The 15308-nt window shown below is 37.6% G+C and overlaps 2 protein-coding genes across 2 annotated transcripts; both read right to left on the bottom strand.

Moving 5' to 3' along the window:
- Nucleotides 1-214: 214 nt before the first annotated feature.
- Nucleotides 215-2762, bottom strand: LOC307264535 (uncharacterized protein). Its single transcript, XM_080045953.1, has 3 exons — nucleotides 2611-2762; nucleotides 1284-1394; nucleotides 215-948 (listed from the first exon to the last, which is right to left on the bottom strand). Exons 1-3 carry the CDS (start codon nucleotides 2660-2662, stop codon nucleotides 713-715), a joined length of 399 nt encoding a protein of 132 aa, XP_079902079.1. The 5' UTR covers nucleotides 2663-2762; the 3' UTR covers nucleotides 215-712.
- Nucleotides 2763-3712: 950 nt separating this feature from the next.
- On the bottom strand, nucleotides 3713-15308 carry LOC307263746 (sperm acrosome membrane-associated protein 4-like). The gene is made up of 3 exons (XM_080044984.1): nucleotides 15146-15308; nucleotides 6245-6355; nucleotides 3713-5160 (listed from the first exon to the last, which is right to left on the bottom strand). The coding sequence occupies exons 1-3, from the start codon at nucleotides 15195-15197 to the stop codon at nucleotides 4934-4936; spliced, it is 390 nt and encodes a 129-aa protein (XP_079901110.1). The 5' UTR covers nucleotides 15198-15308; the 3' UTR covers nucleotides 3713-4933.

The raw sequence follows: 15308 nt of genomic DNA, 5'->3' as shown, positions 1-15308 counted from the left end.
TAGTGTACTATATGATGTTAAAATGGGTGTGAATGTCAGCATGAATTGTCTGTCTTTATGTCAGCCCAGTAAATGAGCGGTGCAGGGTGTAGCCTGCCCCGCCTCTCACACAATGTCAGCTGGGAGTGGCTCCAGAAATGACACCTTTTTACCTGAAAGGATAGGCTAATGGTTGGGTGCATGTTAGAATAAGAGCAAGTAGCAGAGGCCAAAGTTATTTTTAAGTATTTTCTTTATTTTCACATCAATGTTTTGTCCAGTACGACACAAAGTAGCTAAAATGATAAATTAGATTCGATTGAAAAAACAAAACAAAAAAACAAAGCAAAACAAAACAACAGCCTGGAAGATTTACGAACTCAATGTTTCCTTGAAACATGCCATTGAACAACTTCCAAGATGTGAATACCAAATTATTTTTCTTAAAAATGTGTCATTATAAAACTGAACCCTGACATGAGAAGACCTGAGTTATGAAAAAAAAAGTGTCACGGCATATGAGCATATACATAATCATACTTATAAACTCATGAGTTTAAAAGTATTTACTTTGAATATTACTTTGGGTCTTATGAAGACCCTGGTTGGTATAATTAATCTAAGTAAATCGGTTTGAGGAGCAGCTGGCTGCAGCTTTGTGCGGCTGTTTTTATGATGTTCTTTACTTCTTCTGTTTTTCTGCTCTGAGCAGGGTTGGTTTGTATTAGACTCTTTACAGCATGCTTCCCAACATGGAGGCCACAACGGCTGCCCCCAGGGTGGCAGTGAAGGTCATTTTAGCGGATGGGGCACCGGAGAGAGTGACAGGGTTGCACTTGTCTGTCTCACAACACTCGACTTTGGTCTCGTAGTTGAGTCCAATCAAGGTGCCGTTTGTTGTCATGTTGCAACTAGTGCGCGCAAGGCAGCCCTGGGTGTTGAAGCCAACGGCGGTCAGTGACGTGAATGCTGAGGAGAGATGGTTGTGTTAGAAAAGTGGACAGCACCATGGTACAATTCATCAAATACAGCTTCACAGCACTGCTTCAATTGAGTGTTTCTATTCTATAACATTACTTTTTACTGAACAACGTTGACTAAAGCTTCCTTAGTTACTTAAACGTTAATATACTTTTTAAATAATAAAGTCTCAAATTATAAAATGTCACATTTCTGAATGTGATCTTGATTTCTTTCTTTGTTGATCTTAGAAATCTCAAAGTATTTGGGAGTGATTCTAATTGATTCCGGCCTGCGTAATGCTTGAGGGCAAAGGGTGTGAGCTTTCGGGGGTGGTGACTTACTTGCTTTTCTAGTAGAGCAGGCCTCGGTTGTGTTGTCGCAGGTCACTTCAGCATTGTTTAGGCAGAATCCGAGCACACCATAGCTGCATTTGTTGCAGACCAGGGAGTCGACTGAAACACAGAAAAATAACAAATGAATGAGACACTACTGTCAAACATATTACGTCACGTGTGTTTGATTAGATGAAACTTAGACCAGTTTACACAAAATAAAACAAACTTAAACTGTAACCATGGATCAATGGGTTTCATGGAGTAAACTATTCTAAAACTTTAATTCTTACCCATAATTTACTTCATTTTAATGGCAGTGATGGCAGTTTTTTGAAGGAGTTTGTGTTAATTGTTGTTGGTTGGAAATGAAACACATTTGAACTTTAAATATTGGCATCAATGTATCCTTAAATTCTCTCTCAGCCTATTCAGTGTGACCTTTTGCCAGATCTGTTTTGGGACTAACATAGTCTGTGCTGTGCAAGCAAAAGTTGAACCCCACCCATGCTAAATAAACAAACAAGCTCTGACTGACACATCACAAAACCCTCACACCGATCTCAGCTATACTGTGTGATTGGAATCTTTCATTGGAAAACTGAGTTATCTGCTAAGCGGGACCTTGAAGTAGGTTTTTGGTGAATTTGGAGGTTGAAAAATTAGATTTTATACTTAAAGCTCATATCACACAAAGTTGCCATCACCTCAATTCAGTGGAGGTGAATGGAATTTCAAAGAAATCCTGGATTATTAATGGAACAACTTCCTTCTGAATAAATGTATCTGCTAAGACACAATTGATGTTGAGTTTTCCCCCAAAGTATTTTTTGTTTGTTTTCTGAAGCAGAAAAGAAAACATCCATCCACCTCTTTGTGATCAGATGGAGACAGGCTTTTTAATGTCCAACTTTTCAAAATCTGGACACATAAAACTGAATATATCTACTATCTGTCAGTAAGAAAATACTTTTGTTTAAATAATTTTGTGGAACAGATTAAGATTTTTTTTTCTTCATTAAACCAAATGACTGATTTGACAAGATATTCAGATTTTCAGTTGTCTTCCAACTGTGTATAGTACTATATACTTCACATTAAAGCTTATAACAACATAGAAAATAGTTTTTCCTGCCCTTTTAGTGCAAGATTTCTAATCAAGATGAGACTTTTTAGGACAATGTATGCATTTTTCTTGTTATCTATACAATACTATTCAAAAATATCTTTATCAGGTCAACCACTGCCAGAAGTTTGCTAAAATGTGTTGTCCATTCTAAGTTTGCCATATCTTAGTAGTAAATTATAAATAAGAGAGTTAAATGTTTAATCTTACCCAGCATGAAAGAGGCAACAGCTGCAATGATTCCAAACAGGATCTTTCCCATCTTGATGTGTGGCTTTGGTTCTTGGTTTTTCCGGAGGCAAAAGAAATCCTTTCAGGTGATGGGATGCTGAGTGTGGTAGAGACTGATGAGCTGTATCGGTGAGGCTGGGTATTTATAGGGAGAGACAGCCAGGTGAAGGGAGGGGACAGGAGGGGATTTTCAAGCCTATTGTCTTCATCTCTTCACCCTCGGGCGGGGAGACGAGTCACTGACACTGAAGGAATGTCAGCGAACAACTGACATTGCATTGAGGAAGAATAAATTGAATACTATGACGTGCCTGTCTTTCAAGTCAGAGACAAAATAATTGATCAGGGATTTAATCGGAAGCTTATATCTAGAATCGTTCAAGTACAAAAAATTTCATCATACAATACGCCTAGAGATCGTATCAGTAATAATAACATAACAGAAGGTGGAATATTTATATTGCTTTGTATCTATTTGCTTTCATTTATGACTCAGAATAGCATTTCATCTTCTTTATTTGAGAAGCTGAAACCGGGGAATATTTGTCTTTTAGCTCGATGAATACAATTATCAATTGACCAGATTACTGGCTCTTAAGAATGTTGTTCTAGCAAGTTGGAAATTCAAACAGTGAAACCCAAAATAATAGCAATTAAACCAAGTCAAAAACTATACTTCAACCATTTACCAATACCATTAACATTAGAGTGAAGAAATAGATACTTTTAAGTTACACAGAGCTTTCTCTGTCATGAGTATCCCTTACATCATTTCAACTTTCGGAGCCTGAAGGCCAGACTAACACTCGTCTCAAGACATTCTTCATACGCAAGTGGAACTTTATAAAAAAACATCCAACTTTGTTAACTTAGTACTGATATCAGTTTGTTTATAAGCAACTTTGTGCTGAATCTATAAATTCCTCATTCACCAGAAACTCCATGCCAAACCCTGAAATCCTGACAGCAACTTCATTTGAAAGCATCATTACATTAGCACCTCTTTGGGCCACTGAAACCTGAATAACCTGTCAGTCCTGCAGGATGAGCAAAAATCACAGTCAGTAACATCACACGGAAGTAGGTTTTTCCCAGTTTGGATATTTATTGCATTTTTCAAATTGTCCACATACCCAATTTCACTAAAATATTTAGACAGGCCCACACATATCCATTTTGTTCAATGGAGGATGTCTTAAGATGTTGGCCCTGACACGTTTCAAATTTTTGCAATATGTGTTACATTTCAATATGTGCAATAACGTTCTCCCAATACAGTATATATATACACACACACACACATTCAACACTAGCATGATAAACAGAAGCATTTTACCCCACAGTGTACGAGTACTGCGCATGGTGAATTTGACAGAAATATCATAAAATAAAATTGATTAAACACAAGAATTGATGGAGCATTTTGTGGTGGAAAAAGAGAAAACCAGCAGCAAAATATATATATTTTTTTCAGACACTACCAGACATAAGCCAAGAGACAATTTACATATAAAGTGAGCACAAGTAATGAAAACAATTGAAATGGATAGGAATAGAAGAACTGTTCATAGATTTGGTATTTGAATATTAAAACTTTGAAAGTACAATGCAGGGGGTCAAAGGCAATAAATTAAAGAAATAATCAAACATTTTGAGAATATACTTTTTCCCCTTCTTTCATAGAGTAAGATAAGAAGAACAACATCACTTTCATGTGCGGAGGGAGTTAAAGCCAGACTTGAGACGGGGGAGAAACAGCTAGCCTGGCTATGTCTAACGTAAAAAGAAATATAGGTTTACTACACTTCTCAAAGCTCACTTATATGTATACGAAACACACTAGTCGCGAACAGTTTACAGATTGGAGTGTGGTATCAATCATCTTATATGACTCAAAAAAGCTTATTTCCCAAAATGTTGAACTATTCCTTTAAGCTGTAAGGCCCCCCATTTTACTTTTATAAACAATGTAGTCACACAGTGAAATGCCTAACGTGATTCAGCTAATGACACCCATTGCCATTTTTAGCCTACTGCTCATTTAATCAGGTGTTGGATCTTTGATGTCAGTGACACACTTGTTAATACATTTCTGATAACATTTTAATATTGTGAAATCAGGACTGACAGATAAATCTAGAAAACACCAAAAACAAAAAAGAGGAATTCAAATTTTAACCGATATAAACATTTGTGTGAAATTGAAAAGTACAATAAACCTCAAGGATAGTAAACACAAGACCCATGTTATTATGTGTGTGTGTATGAACTTTGTGTCATCCGTCAGCCACCGTTTTCTCCATCAAACCAGGCAGTTGGCTGTAAACACGGCAGTCATGGTGGCGAGGGCCAAGCTGAGGGCGGAGGTCCCGGGGAGGCCGGGGGCAGCGTTACACAGGTCGCTGTCACAGCACGTCTTCAACATTTTGTAGATGGTGGTATTGGAGCTGCCGGGAAACTCCACGTTTGAGGTCTTGTTGCACTCTGCAACTTTGAGGCAGCCCTTCCTGGTGATATCAATGAAGCCAACTACAGAGCGGAAGCAAAAACACACACAATCAATGTCAGCAGCTTTTGTTCATTGTGATTGACTTTAGTAGTTGTCCGGAGCTGCACACTGCATGTTTTGTCAGTTAAAAAGTCTTCGTTACTCCAGTTTTGGGGTTGTATGTATGTTATGGAAGGAGAACAAAAGTTTCCTGTAACCTCAAGATCATGCAAAATTGAGATTGTATTAAAAGTTAAAATGAATTCTGGGATGGGTTAGTAATAATTTGTATCCCTGATATTCTCAAGAGAGATGTGGGATGTCTTATTACATTGTCATGGACTGAATCTGACTAGCATTTGTTTTCTATTGGTTTACATTCATTTCCATGGGCAGGCCCAAAAAAGATTAATTGGCAGCAGATTTCATTGAACCTTTTTTTCTAAAGCTTTTATGTTCTTTCATGCCCAAGAGTTGGTGACTTACAGATAACTAAAAGTTATTCATAGTTAATGCTTGGTTAATCAACAACAATGCTTGGTTAAGCATGAACTATGCTTAGTTAACTCATTCTTGTTGAGCATTAACTAAGCAGTTATTACTTATTAAGCATAACTAAGCATTAAGTAACAGTTAATGCACCGTTATTGTAAAGTGTTACCGAATATGCACCAGCTAATCATTTCAACCGTTTGGCCACATCCTTTAGCTGGTTTGGCTTGATGGCGCTTTTTATACTTTTTTGCAATTTTTTAAAAACAGTCCTTACTTTTAGCATACTATTCTGTTTATTTTATGTATAACTGTAGTATTATTTTGATTTTAACCAATTAATTTGAACTAAATATTTAAAACTTTTCTGCTCACTTGACATTTATTTTTTATTTTTACAAACTCTAAATAACAGCCTGAGTCCTTAAGTGTTACAAATATTCTGTTGATCGACCTGTTGAATAATCAAGTAATGGTTCCAGCACTATAAAAAGCTTTGAAATGGCCAAGTTTTCCTCCTTTATTGGTCTTACAGAGCTGCACATTTTAAAAATGCAACTGGTAAGGATTCATTGCGTGTTGATGACAACCTTTAGGAGAATGTTGTCCAGTGAGTGCAAGTGGCCTTCTTACCTGCTTTTCCGACTCCACTGTAGCAATGTTCCCCAGCGTCGCATGTTTTTTTAGTGGTTATGCACAAGGTCCCAATGCCGAGTTTGCAGTCATAGCACTGCAGAGCTTGACCTGGCAAGGAGGAAGAGGAATAGAGGATTAGCATATTTGCAACAGGCTATAATTTGGAGGTTAAAAACATAGGATGACCACAAAAAATTAAAAATTAAAAAAAAGACATGGTTGACTTGTGACACAGAGTGTCTGATTATGGACCAGAGCGTAACGCTGAAGAGGTTTTGGAGTTGAGTTCATAGGTAGCACCAGGAGGTTGTCTTTTCTGATTGAGCCAAAACAATTTGACGCAAAATGTGAAAGAGTTAACGTCATACTTGACTAATTATATGAATATACAAGTTCAGTTATATGAATAAAACCAGAGCCAAATTACTATTTTTATTCAACGGCTGCTTTTAGTATCCAGACACAGACAAGTGACTTCAGACTACAAATAATGGTAGGCTATACCCTAGTGCAGGACCTCTAAATTAGTTTCCACAACGTTAACTCTAAGGTCGCTTTAAAGCCGTGGTATGTTGACAAAAGATCGACTTGCAGATAACAGGTTAGTCAACTCAGGATGTTTGTACGGTTAGAGTTTTTTTTTCAACCAAAGTCACACAATGAGGAAATAGAAAGAGCAGCTTCAGATGAGGAATGTGAAGTATATCAGGGGGAAGAATAAAGTGAGCAGGAAACAAAATTCAATATATAAAAATCATACATCTGCAATATCCAACACACTTTAAAGAAGTGCTAAGATGAAACACACAAACAAAGGGATAACAATGGAGGAACTCCGGTGATTGTCCACTGAAAGATTAGTTTACTCGTAATGGAGGGAAGCAAAGTACTGCAAAACAATTACACAACTATTTAATGTTACAGAGCTGTCTGATGGCATCTTTTATTGAAATGTATTGAACGTGTGGAAACGAGATACTTGAAGTCCCAGATGTGATGAGTTTTGGAGTGATGCTTCTTTTTTGTTAAAAAAGGGACACAAACACACAATTATTAATCTGTAGTTCAGTTTTCAGTACCATTTTCAAGCATTCGTCTTGAGTCAAGTCTTCGAGGCCCTTAAGCTGAACTCTGGAACAACCAAGGTGCTTGAATTTTGAGCAGACAAATGTAGGTGTCTCTTGCTAAGAATGACTTCATACCTAACCACGGGTGACTGTGGTACGTCAGCGTATTGTCTTTCTTTGATAAAAAACAACATTACTCAAAACCTGACTACGTTTGAAAGCAGCTGAAGCTTATGATTATACCCGTCAAGCCGGCAACATGAAAAACAACCTCTTCACTTTAGTTGTTGCCAGTGCATCATTTTAAAAAGGTGTGGTCGGATCTTTATTATCCCGTTCCCCTGTGTTATGCAGTCATTGCACCTTTTAAAATTCACAGTGTAGCCCGATGTACGTATTTGCATTTAGTATAGAATAAATCTTTGTATCCGAATACAGAGCATTTTAATGTTAAACAATAACTGGTCAGCTGTGTATTCATGTAGACATAAGGTTTTTACAACTACAAATATTGTGAAACTACCAGAAAAAGAACTGGATCGGATGCTCAACATTTCTTTTTACTGTTGAGAAAGAATTAAGTTGAACAAACTCAGTCTGCTGATACTGGAAATTCTAAAACAACTACGTGATTCAATCATCTGACAGACGGGCTCGGCAGACATTCATGAAGTGACATTGTCAAGTATCTGAAGTCAGCTAGGGTGAGGTTTCTCTAGGAAACTTGAGCGCACCTTATTTGCACCTGTAAACTTTATTTGTGGCCGACGATCCTTAAAGCTAAACATGCTTTTTGTTTACAAGCCCTTTGTAATTACAAAGTCATTGAACATGGGCCCTGGACACTCCCCAGCTCTGGCCTCAATCAGGCACATAGAAATGCATAGCATTACAAGCCTGTATAAGATGTGAATCTTTGCAGACATAAATCATTTTATGTTCACAATAAAGATTGTGAAACTACCTGGAAAATAATCAGATTGAAAGAAAACAGGCCTAATGCACATGAGCAAAATGAAAATATAACCAACAATGTGTCAGCAGACATTCTTGAAGTCACACTGAGGCTACAAGTGCATGAAGTCAGCTTGGGTGAGGTTTCTTTCAGCAACTAGACCACACCCTTATATGCACCTATAAGGCATTTACTCTTGTGACTCTCGATGAAGCCCTAGAAATAACTCCTTCTAGTTTCCAAACCCTTCTGTCATCAGAAGAAGGGTTGGAAATTGGACTGAAATGCTCCAGGCTCTGGCATCTGAAACCCACTCTGCCAGTCACAGCCGCCTGGTTGTTTGCTCCACAAGTTTTACCTTGACGTAATGCTGTCTGTTGTCATAGGGACGCTAGAGGCAGCCAATGCAAAGGATGAAACTGCATGACAGTGTGAGACTGGGAGGGGGAGATACTCTGCTTTCACTAGAGTGGACTCTGGCGAAACCAGTTAGAAACCTGCCGCTCTAGTTCCATTGACAGAGCTTAGCTGTTCTGGGAAGAAAAAACAATGCGCCATTTAGACAGGTGACTGGAAAGTTCCCCGCTCTTTTCTTGTCAGCTAGATCATTTGGTTAGTTTAAACTTTCAAATATGTTGAACAAGTAGCATACCCTTTGAATTTTTTTGTCTTCTATTGGACACTACTTTATGTAAAAGTTGGAAAGGGAATTTCCACTCTTAGATAAGTTAACATACATACGCGTCAGCTCTGATGCATTGTAAAGCTCACCTTTTAGTAATTCTAAAAGCCCAGGCCAGATAATGAATTTGTGGTTATCCGAGCACAAAACAATAACTGATTAAGAATCATCTCGACAGTCTGTTTTTTTTTTTTGTGAAATACTGTATCGTTTCACCCAGTGGTTCATAATCTTTACTGGGCAGGAATTTGTTAGACAATATATTGTTTAGCTGTACCTCTTAAAGCCCCTAAAAATAACTCAAATTATATAATCCAAGCGCCTAAAATCAGACTTCATATTGATTGAGGCGTCATACAGTATGAATTGTGGGCTCCCAGGCAAAATTTATTTTCCAAACCATTGGTTTAACTCATTAAAGGCTTATAAAAATGATTCATATTAAATAATATGAGAAGCATTATTAGAAATTCAATATCCATATCAAGTCATTTCTGTTCCTCATTCTTTCCCCCTTCCTTTCTATGATGAAAAAGCAACCACAAACATGACTGATAATATCTCATGTAGAGTCAGCTTACATTAGTCACCATGGCCTGTGGCTCATACCAGACCAAGAAGTTTTAGAATTCCTGAGTGTAATAAACTGAGAAATAGTTTGTTTCTAGGGAATTTTTGTCCAACATACCTGCATCTAAGTTTGCTTGTTATGCAAATACAAACTTTTTATTTGTTAAAAGAGAAAATACTACATAGTCTTTAAATTTATTTGTCTGAACAATGCAAGTTCTCAGTTTAAAGTATCTTAAATGATTCAGTTTTTCAGACTAAAACACCAGAAAAAAAATACTAATGCCTCACATATTGAAAATGATTTTATTTGGCCACTAACAGTCCAAACTCAAACATATTCAATATGGTATTATTTAAAAACATAATCTATCAACAGAAATCTGCAAGGGGGTATTAATGAATAATGTGCAGGTTAGTGTCTCACAACATATACAAAAACTTAAAAGCAGTTACTCAAGCAAAGAGAAACTGTTAATAATACACTGGGGGTATTTGACATAGGAAAAGAATGATTCAATGCTGTAATATTGAGATGTTTGCTGAACTAACTCAACCAAACCACTTTTTCTTTTACCGGGAAGTTCCTACCATTTCAGGTGTGCATTGCGTCACCCTGAAAACTCACATGCACTGCTATCGTCGGTCATAACTTCACTTTGTCCAACACAAACAGGACAATTTGACTGAACCAAATGTGTAACATGTATTCATGTGACAAAATCAAAGATGCATTAACCCACACCTTTGTACACACGCTGCCTCACACACCCTGTCACACTAGTTTTGGTTACACCCAAGTTAAAGTAAAGCTAACAACCCTAGAGACCTTTGACAATCTTGACGCCCTTTCTTAAATGCTACTTATAAAATAAGTCAAATTAAAATGTGTTTTGTGACACTAACAAGGATTTCTTTATCAGTGGAAAAAAAAAATTTGAAAAAAAAAGTTAATGTTACAAACCTCTGAACACACTTTTTATTTTTTATTTTTTAAAGAGAGGCACCTACAAATGTAATACTAAGTTGCTTTTACGGACCTATGAGCCAAGTTGCAACAGTCAAATGTCGGCAACACAATTCAAAAAATCACTGAATATTTAAAAGTGTCATGTGACATTTGTGCGTGCTGCTGCCACACCTTGCAACACTTCATCGTTCTGGAATGCTGACTGACGTGTTGCATGCATCATCAGATGCTGCTGCCTGGAAGGGGAGGGGGAGGGGGCATGAGAGATCCAGTCTGACCGGATCCTACCACCTATTGGCTAATCTCATCCATACAACACTCACATAATGAAAACTGTCAACTTATAATTGGTAGCCTCGTCACCTCCACCTGTGTTAAAATCATCCACACAGCTGCGCATTTTCTTAAGAGAACAGACTGGGGATAAATACATGTGACAGAGTGCAGGTGCTGATCCCTTTCGGCAACAAGATGTACAATAGGCACTTGGAGATGAGCTTCTGACAAGTTGTGCTACATTTCTGTGTAATTAATAAGTCAGTTCAGTCGACATATTTAACATTACCCTCAGTGCACACCTTGAGAACATTGTGGCTTTAAAAGTAATTAAATAGTTTCTTTAAGTAGACTGTTCCCTCACACCACGTAGACATCCTCGTAACAGAGCGAGAGGACACATGTGAGCTAAAGCACCTGTGACCTTTCAATGAACGCGCTGAAAATGTCACATCTCCCAGCCTTTACTTGAGTAAACGTAGCAATACAACAGTGTAGAAATATTCTGGTACAGGCCTACAGGGTAAAGTCACGCTTTCGACAGTTTACTCCAGACACCAAACGTCACTTTGTACTCAAAGAATCCAGTGAAGTCACATTTCAGTCATTTGAAATATTTACTATGAATTTTGTAACGAAAGCAAGACAGAAACCTCAAGATAAACAACTGCCTCTACTCTCTCCCTCTGCATCAATCCATTCAAAAACATGAACACAGTATTTTAATATTACAGGTAGTTTTGTTGAAGGTGGCTTCAAGCTTTATGAGACTTTCTTATAGTTTTTATAACTCCTACTCTGTGGATGGTGGACTTAAAGTAAAAGGTGTGTTGTTGACATGCAGTTGAAGTAGAAGTTTAAAGTAGCTGAAAATGAAAATGCTGCAATTATGTAAAAATACAAGTAGGGCCTAACTCATATTGTGCTGCTACTACAGTACTCGAGTAAGGGTAAGCTGCACTACAAAGGCAGAGTTATTATTAATTGAATCTTTTTTTCATTTCTTTTTATCATCATTTATTTGACATGTTAAAGGACTATCAGGTGAATTGACACTCAACTCATGGCCACAACAATACTATGTAGAAATACCAGAATTTGTAAGAAAATAAATCTTAGATGCTCTGAGGAATTTCAGTTTGTGTTTATTCTTGCACCCCCTTTGGACAAAAGTGGTAGTGTTTTTTACTACCCCAGCTGTTGTTCCTGGGTGAGCATACCCATGACAAAGGCATTGAGAAAAATATAAAAAAAAGGCTTCTTTGCACTGATGGGCTCCTTTGCTCTGACATGTAAGTTATGATCAGAATAAAATTGACTTTTTCAGACAAGTTTCTCATAGCACCTTTAATTTAAGACGTTCAGATAACAACTGGTTCAGTTAAAAGGGCAATTTTCTTTAGGAAAGTGACAATTCAGAATGGTATTTGAATAATACAGTGAATGAGTCTGTAAAAAAATATATATATTCGACTGGACTTGTTGCTCTTGTGTCCAGTTTGATGGAAATGAAGGTGTGGCACATTACGAATCACCCTCAGTGTGTATTGTCAGTGTTATACTGCCCTCTACCTCTCAGTCACTAAAACTACACATCATAGAGCATCAGACCCACAGGTTCAACCATTCAACATCATGTTGAGGAATCCAAAACACAGAGGGAACAGGAAAAGGAGACCAAAAACATACAGCTTTTGTGTTTAAAAGGCCATTTTTTTAAATCTAATCCATCCAATGATGAAGATAAGTGATTATAGAGGAATATCAACTCTGATGAGGTTGAGATTAGGCACAGTATCTTCCCTGTAATCAATATTTTAGGGGGAGTCACTACCCAAGATTTCCACCCAAGGGCATCCTTGTTACAAATACTGTGTTTACATGTAAACACAAGGGTTGTTTTATTGTCAACATGGTGCCTCTGCAGTCTGCTCACTCTGGGGAAAAACTGGGAAGAGTAACGGTGACTAAAACAAGCAGAAATGAGAAGTCATCCGCCCATCTCTTCCACGGAAAAAGTCGAAGCAAGACACCATGGCGTGAGAAGCAAACAAGGTTATGAAAAGTATTACATAAGGGTAAACATGCTATTACAGCCATCAAAGCTCGGTCTGGATTATCATCCTTAAACTACAACCTCCCAAAAAAGGACAAATACACTCGGGCGCCGGGCGGGTCTGCTGTGTTGAGTAAATACTCTTGGTCTGCGTTACGACCTAAAGTGGATTATCATGGCTCACAATGGCGACATCCTTGATGGATGGGAGTGGTCGGGCTGATGGGAGGAGTAGCAAGGTTGAATGTTATGAGAAAGAGAAATTATTTGTCACCATCCTGAATACATCTGTACAGAACTATGAAAACAAACCTATTAACATGTGTTTTAGGAACACAAAGTGCTGGATGAGAAATTGTAGGTGCGGCAAGTAGAAATGTCAACACGAGAGTGGATACAGCTAGAAATACCTTCAATTTATGCTTAGAACGACACCGTTTAGGCTATATTTATGAACAAAATAAAAATGGTTTACATGAGCCTGCAGCACGACAAGTTTGTGCGTTTATTGGATTATGCATTTGACAACTGTACGTCTTTTTAGTGTAAATTGATCAAGGTTACATCCTTAGTTTCAATTAAACCAATAAAAAGGTTTTTAGATTAACCTTTATAGCTTACCTCCAGTTTTAAGTTTTATTACAATGTAAAAGGTTAAAGTACAAAAGTGTCTTACAAAAATGATTACACCTTCATTTTATTATATAAGAGTCAACCGCCTCTGGAGACCTTGTCCTCCTACCTTGAGGAATATACAGATTAAAAGTAGCCAGTTACACCGAGGTTTGTATTTTTTTCTGGTGTTTGAGGAAAACCTCTCAGTAGCATGACATAACATAACAAAAAACAAACTAGGTCCCACCTTCTGAAATCCTCACATAGAGATGAGTAACCTAAGTATGTAATTTTCAGCATTTGTGATTCACTCTTCTGTCACACACAACTAGAAAGGTAAAAGGTTTCAGATAACCAGAACGTATATCTTAAAAAGAAGCATCCTGGGATGAGAATATAGTGTTTGCCAGGATGGGTGTGGTTTTGAAATATGAGATGGAAACAATAGAGTTGAGGGGATCCCGAGGACAAATAATTATCACAATAGCCTCAAAACACAAAAGTGGAGGAATAAAGGGTTCTTTTAGGGCCGGTTTCACAGACATGGATTAAGGCTAGTCCTGGACTAAATGGAATGTTGAATGGAGATTGTCCATTGAAAGTACAATTTAGTCCAGAACTAGGCTTAATCCATGTCTGTGAAACCGGCCCATAGAGTGCAGACTAAGTGGCAGACTATCTGTAGAGGTGGAATTTGAGACTCGGGCAAAGCCTCAACTGTTACAAGGTGAGGAATTTCTCATGCAATAGCTGACAGGTTGGGACATGATTCAGTCTTGCATTAACTCTGGAAAGAGAGAAAAAAACACATCTTCGTACCACAAACAGGCTGACTCCTTATGTGTTCTGTGGAATAATGAACATGTTGGTTGGAGTACTTAAAAAAAAAGGGGGGGGGACGCAAATTAATTATAAAGCTGCAACTATGATTTCTTTCTTAGGGCAAATAATGTATTATTTTCTCCAATAACTGTCAGTCCACTAATTTACAGTCCAAAACTTCAAAAAATATTCAGTACAAAGAAGAAAATCCTTAGTAGTATAATATTATGCTACATTACTAAGGGTATATTTGACCAATTATGTACCAGTGCGCCCTCTGTGAATGGTCAAAGTTGTCACAGAGAGGTGCATACATCTTGTTTTTAGGGCCGGTTTTAAATGAGTGAACACACCCAGTAGACAACAGCTTCAAGCTCTGCACCCTTCAACACTGAGCACACCCAGGTCAACTGAAACAAGATCCCAAATACTCACAGAAAGTCAAATATTATTTTAAAGTAGTTAGTAGGCTACACCAACAAAAAACGTGTTTGACAGGATCTGATCCGTGTTACTAGGAAACATTTAAGTCAAGGAGAACCCTTTTTCGCTTTTCTACAAATAAAAATGACAAAGCCCAAAGGAAAAACTCCAGAGGCAACATCGAGAGCTTTACAATAACAGATTTGTTAAAAAATAAAGTGCAGAAAATAAACGTCACTTCTGATGTATTTCCATGGGAAACCAGCCTCAATGACACATAAACGCACCAAACTTAATGCAGAAAGACGCAGATTTCCATCGGGGGAATCATGTATTTAAACGTTCCCCAAGATTATGACAAGACGCTGCACAGTTTTAACAAATCCCATTGACGGTCAGTTTATTTTAAAAAAAGAGCATCATTAAAAATAAAATAAAAATTCGTAATATTGAGTTTCTTACCGATTGCATAGCAAAATCCGAGTGCAAACAGCTGGAGGATTATTCTGTTCATCTTGGAGGAGGAGAGGAATAAGGTTGATAAAACCCGACTTGTAGGAGAAGCTGGCCTGCCTGTGAGTAACTCGGACCGTTATAGTTGCGATTTAATCAAGGAACAATTGAG

This window comes from Ammodytes marinus, assembly GCF_949987685.1.
Source record: "Ammodytes marinus genome assembly, chromosome: 17".
NCBI classification, from domain to species: Eukaryota; Metazoa; Chordata; class Actinopteri; order Uranoscopiformes; family Ammodytidae; genus Ammodytes; species Ammodytes marinus.
Note: the sequence above shows the minus strand (reverse complement) of the source record. Positions and strands in the feature narration are given on the sequence as shown.

Excerpts from the sequence above, each read along its gene's own strand:
- LOC307263746 (XM_080044984.1), bottom strand. The coding sequence starts at position 15,197 with ATGAACAGAATAATCCTCCAGCTGTTTGCACTCGGATTTTGCTATGCA. Across the intron at positions 6,356-15,145 it reads CGGATTTTGCTATGCAATCG|GTCAAGCTCTGCAGTGCTAT; the intron begins GTAAGAAACTCA and ends CCTCCTTGCCAG. Across the intron at positions 5,161-6,244 it reads CAGTGGAGTCGGAAAAGCAG|TTGGCTTCATTGATATCACC; the intron begins GTAAGAAGGCCA and ends TCCGCTCTGTAG.
- LOC307264535 (XM_080045953.1), bottom strand. The coding sequence starts at position 2,662 with ATGGGAAAGATCCTGTTTGGAATCATTGCAGCTGTTGCCTCTTTCATG. Across the intron at positions 1,395-2,610 it reads TGTTGCCTCTTTCATGCTGG|TCGACTCCCTGGTCTGCAAC; the intron begins GTAAGATTAAAC and ends TCTGTGTTTCAG. Across the intron at positions 949-1,283 it reads CTGCTCTACTAGAAAAGCAA|CATTCACGTCACTGACCGCC; the intron begins GTAAGTCACCAC and ends ATCTCTCCTCAG.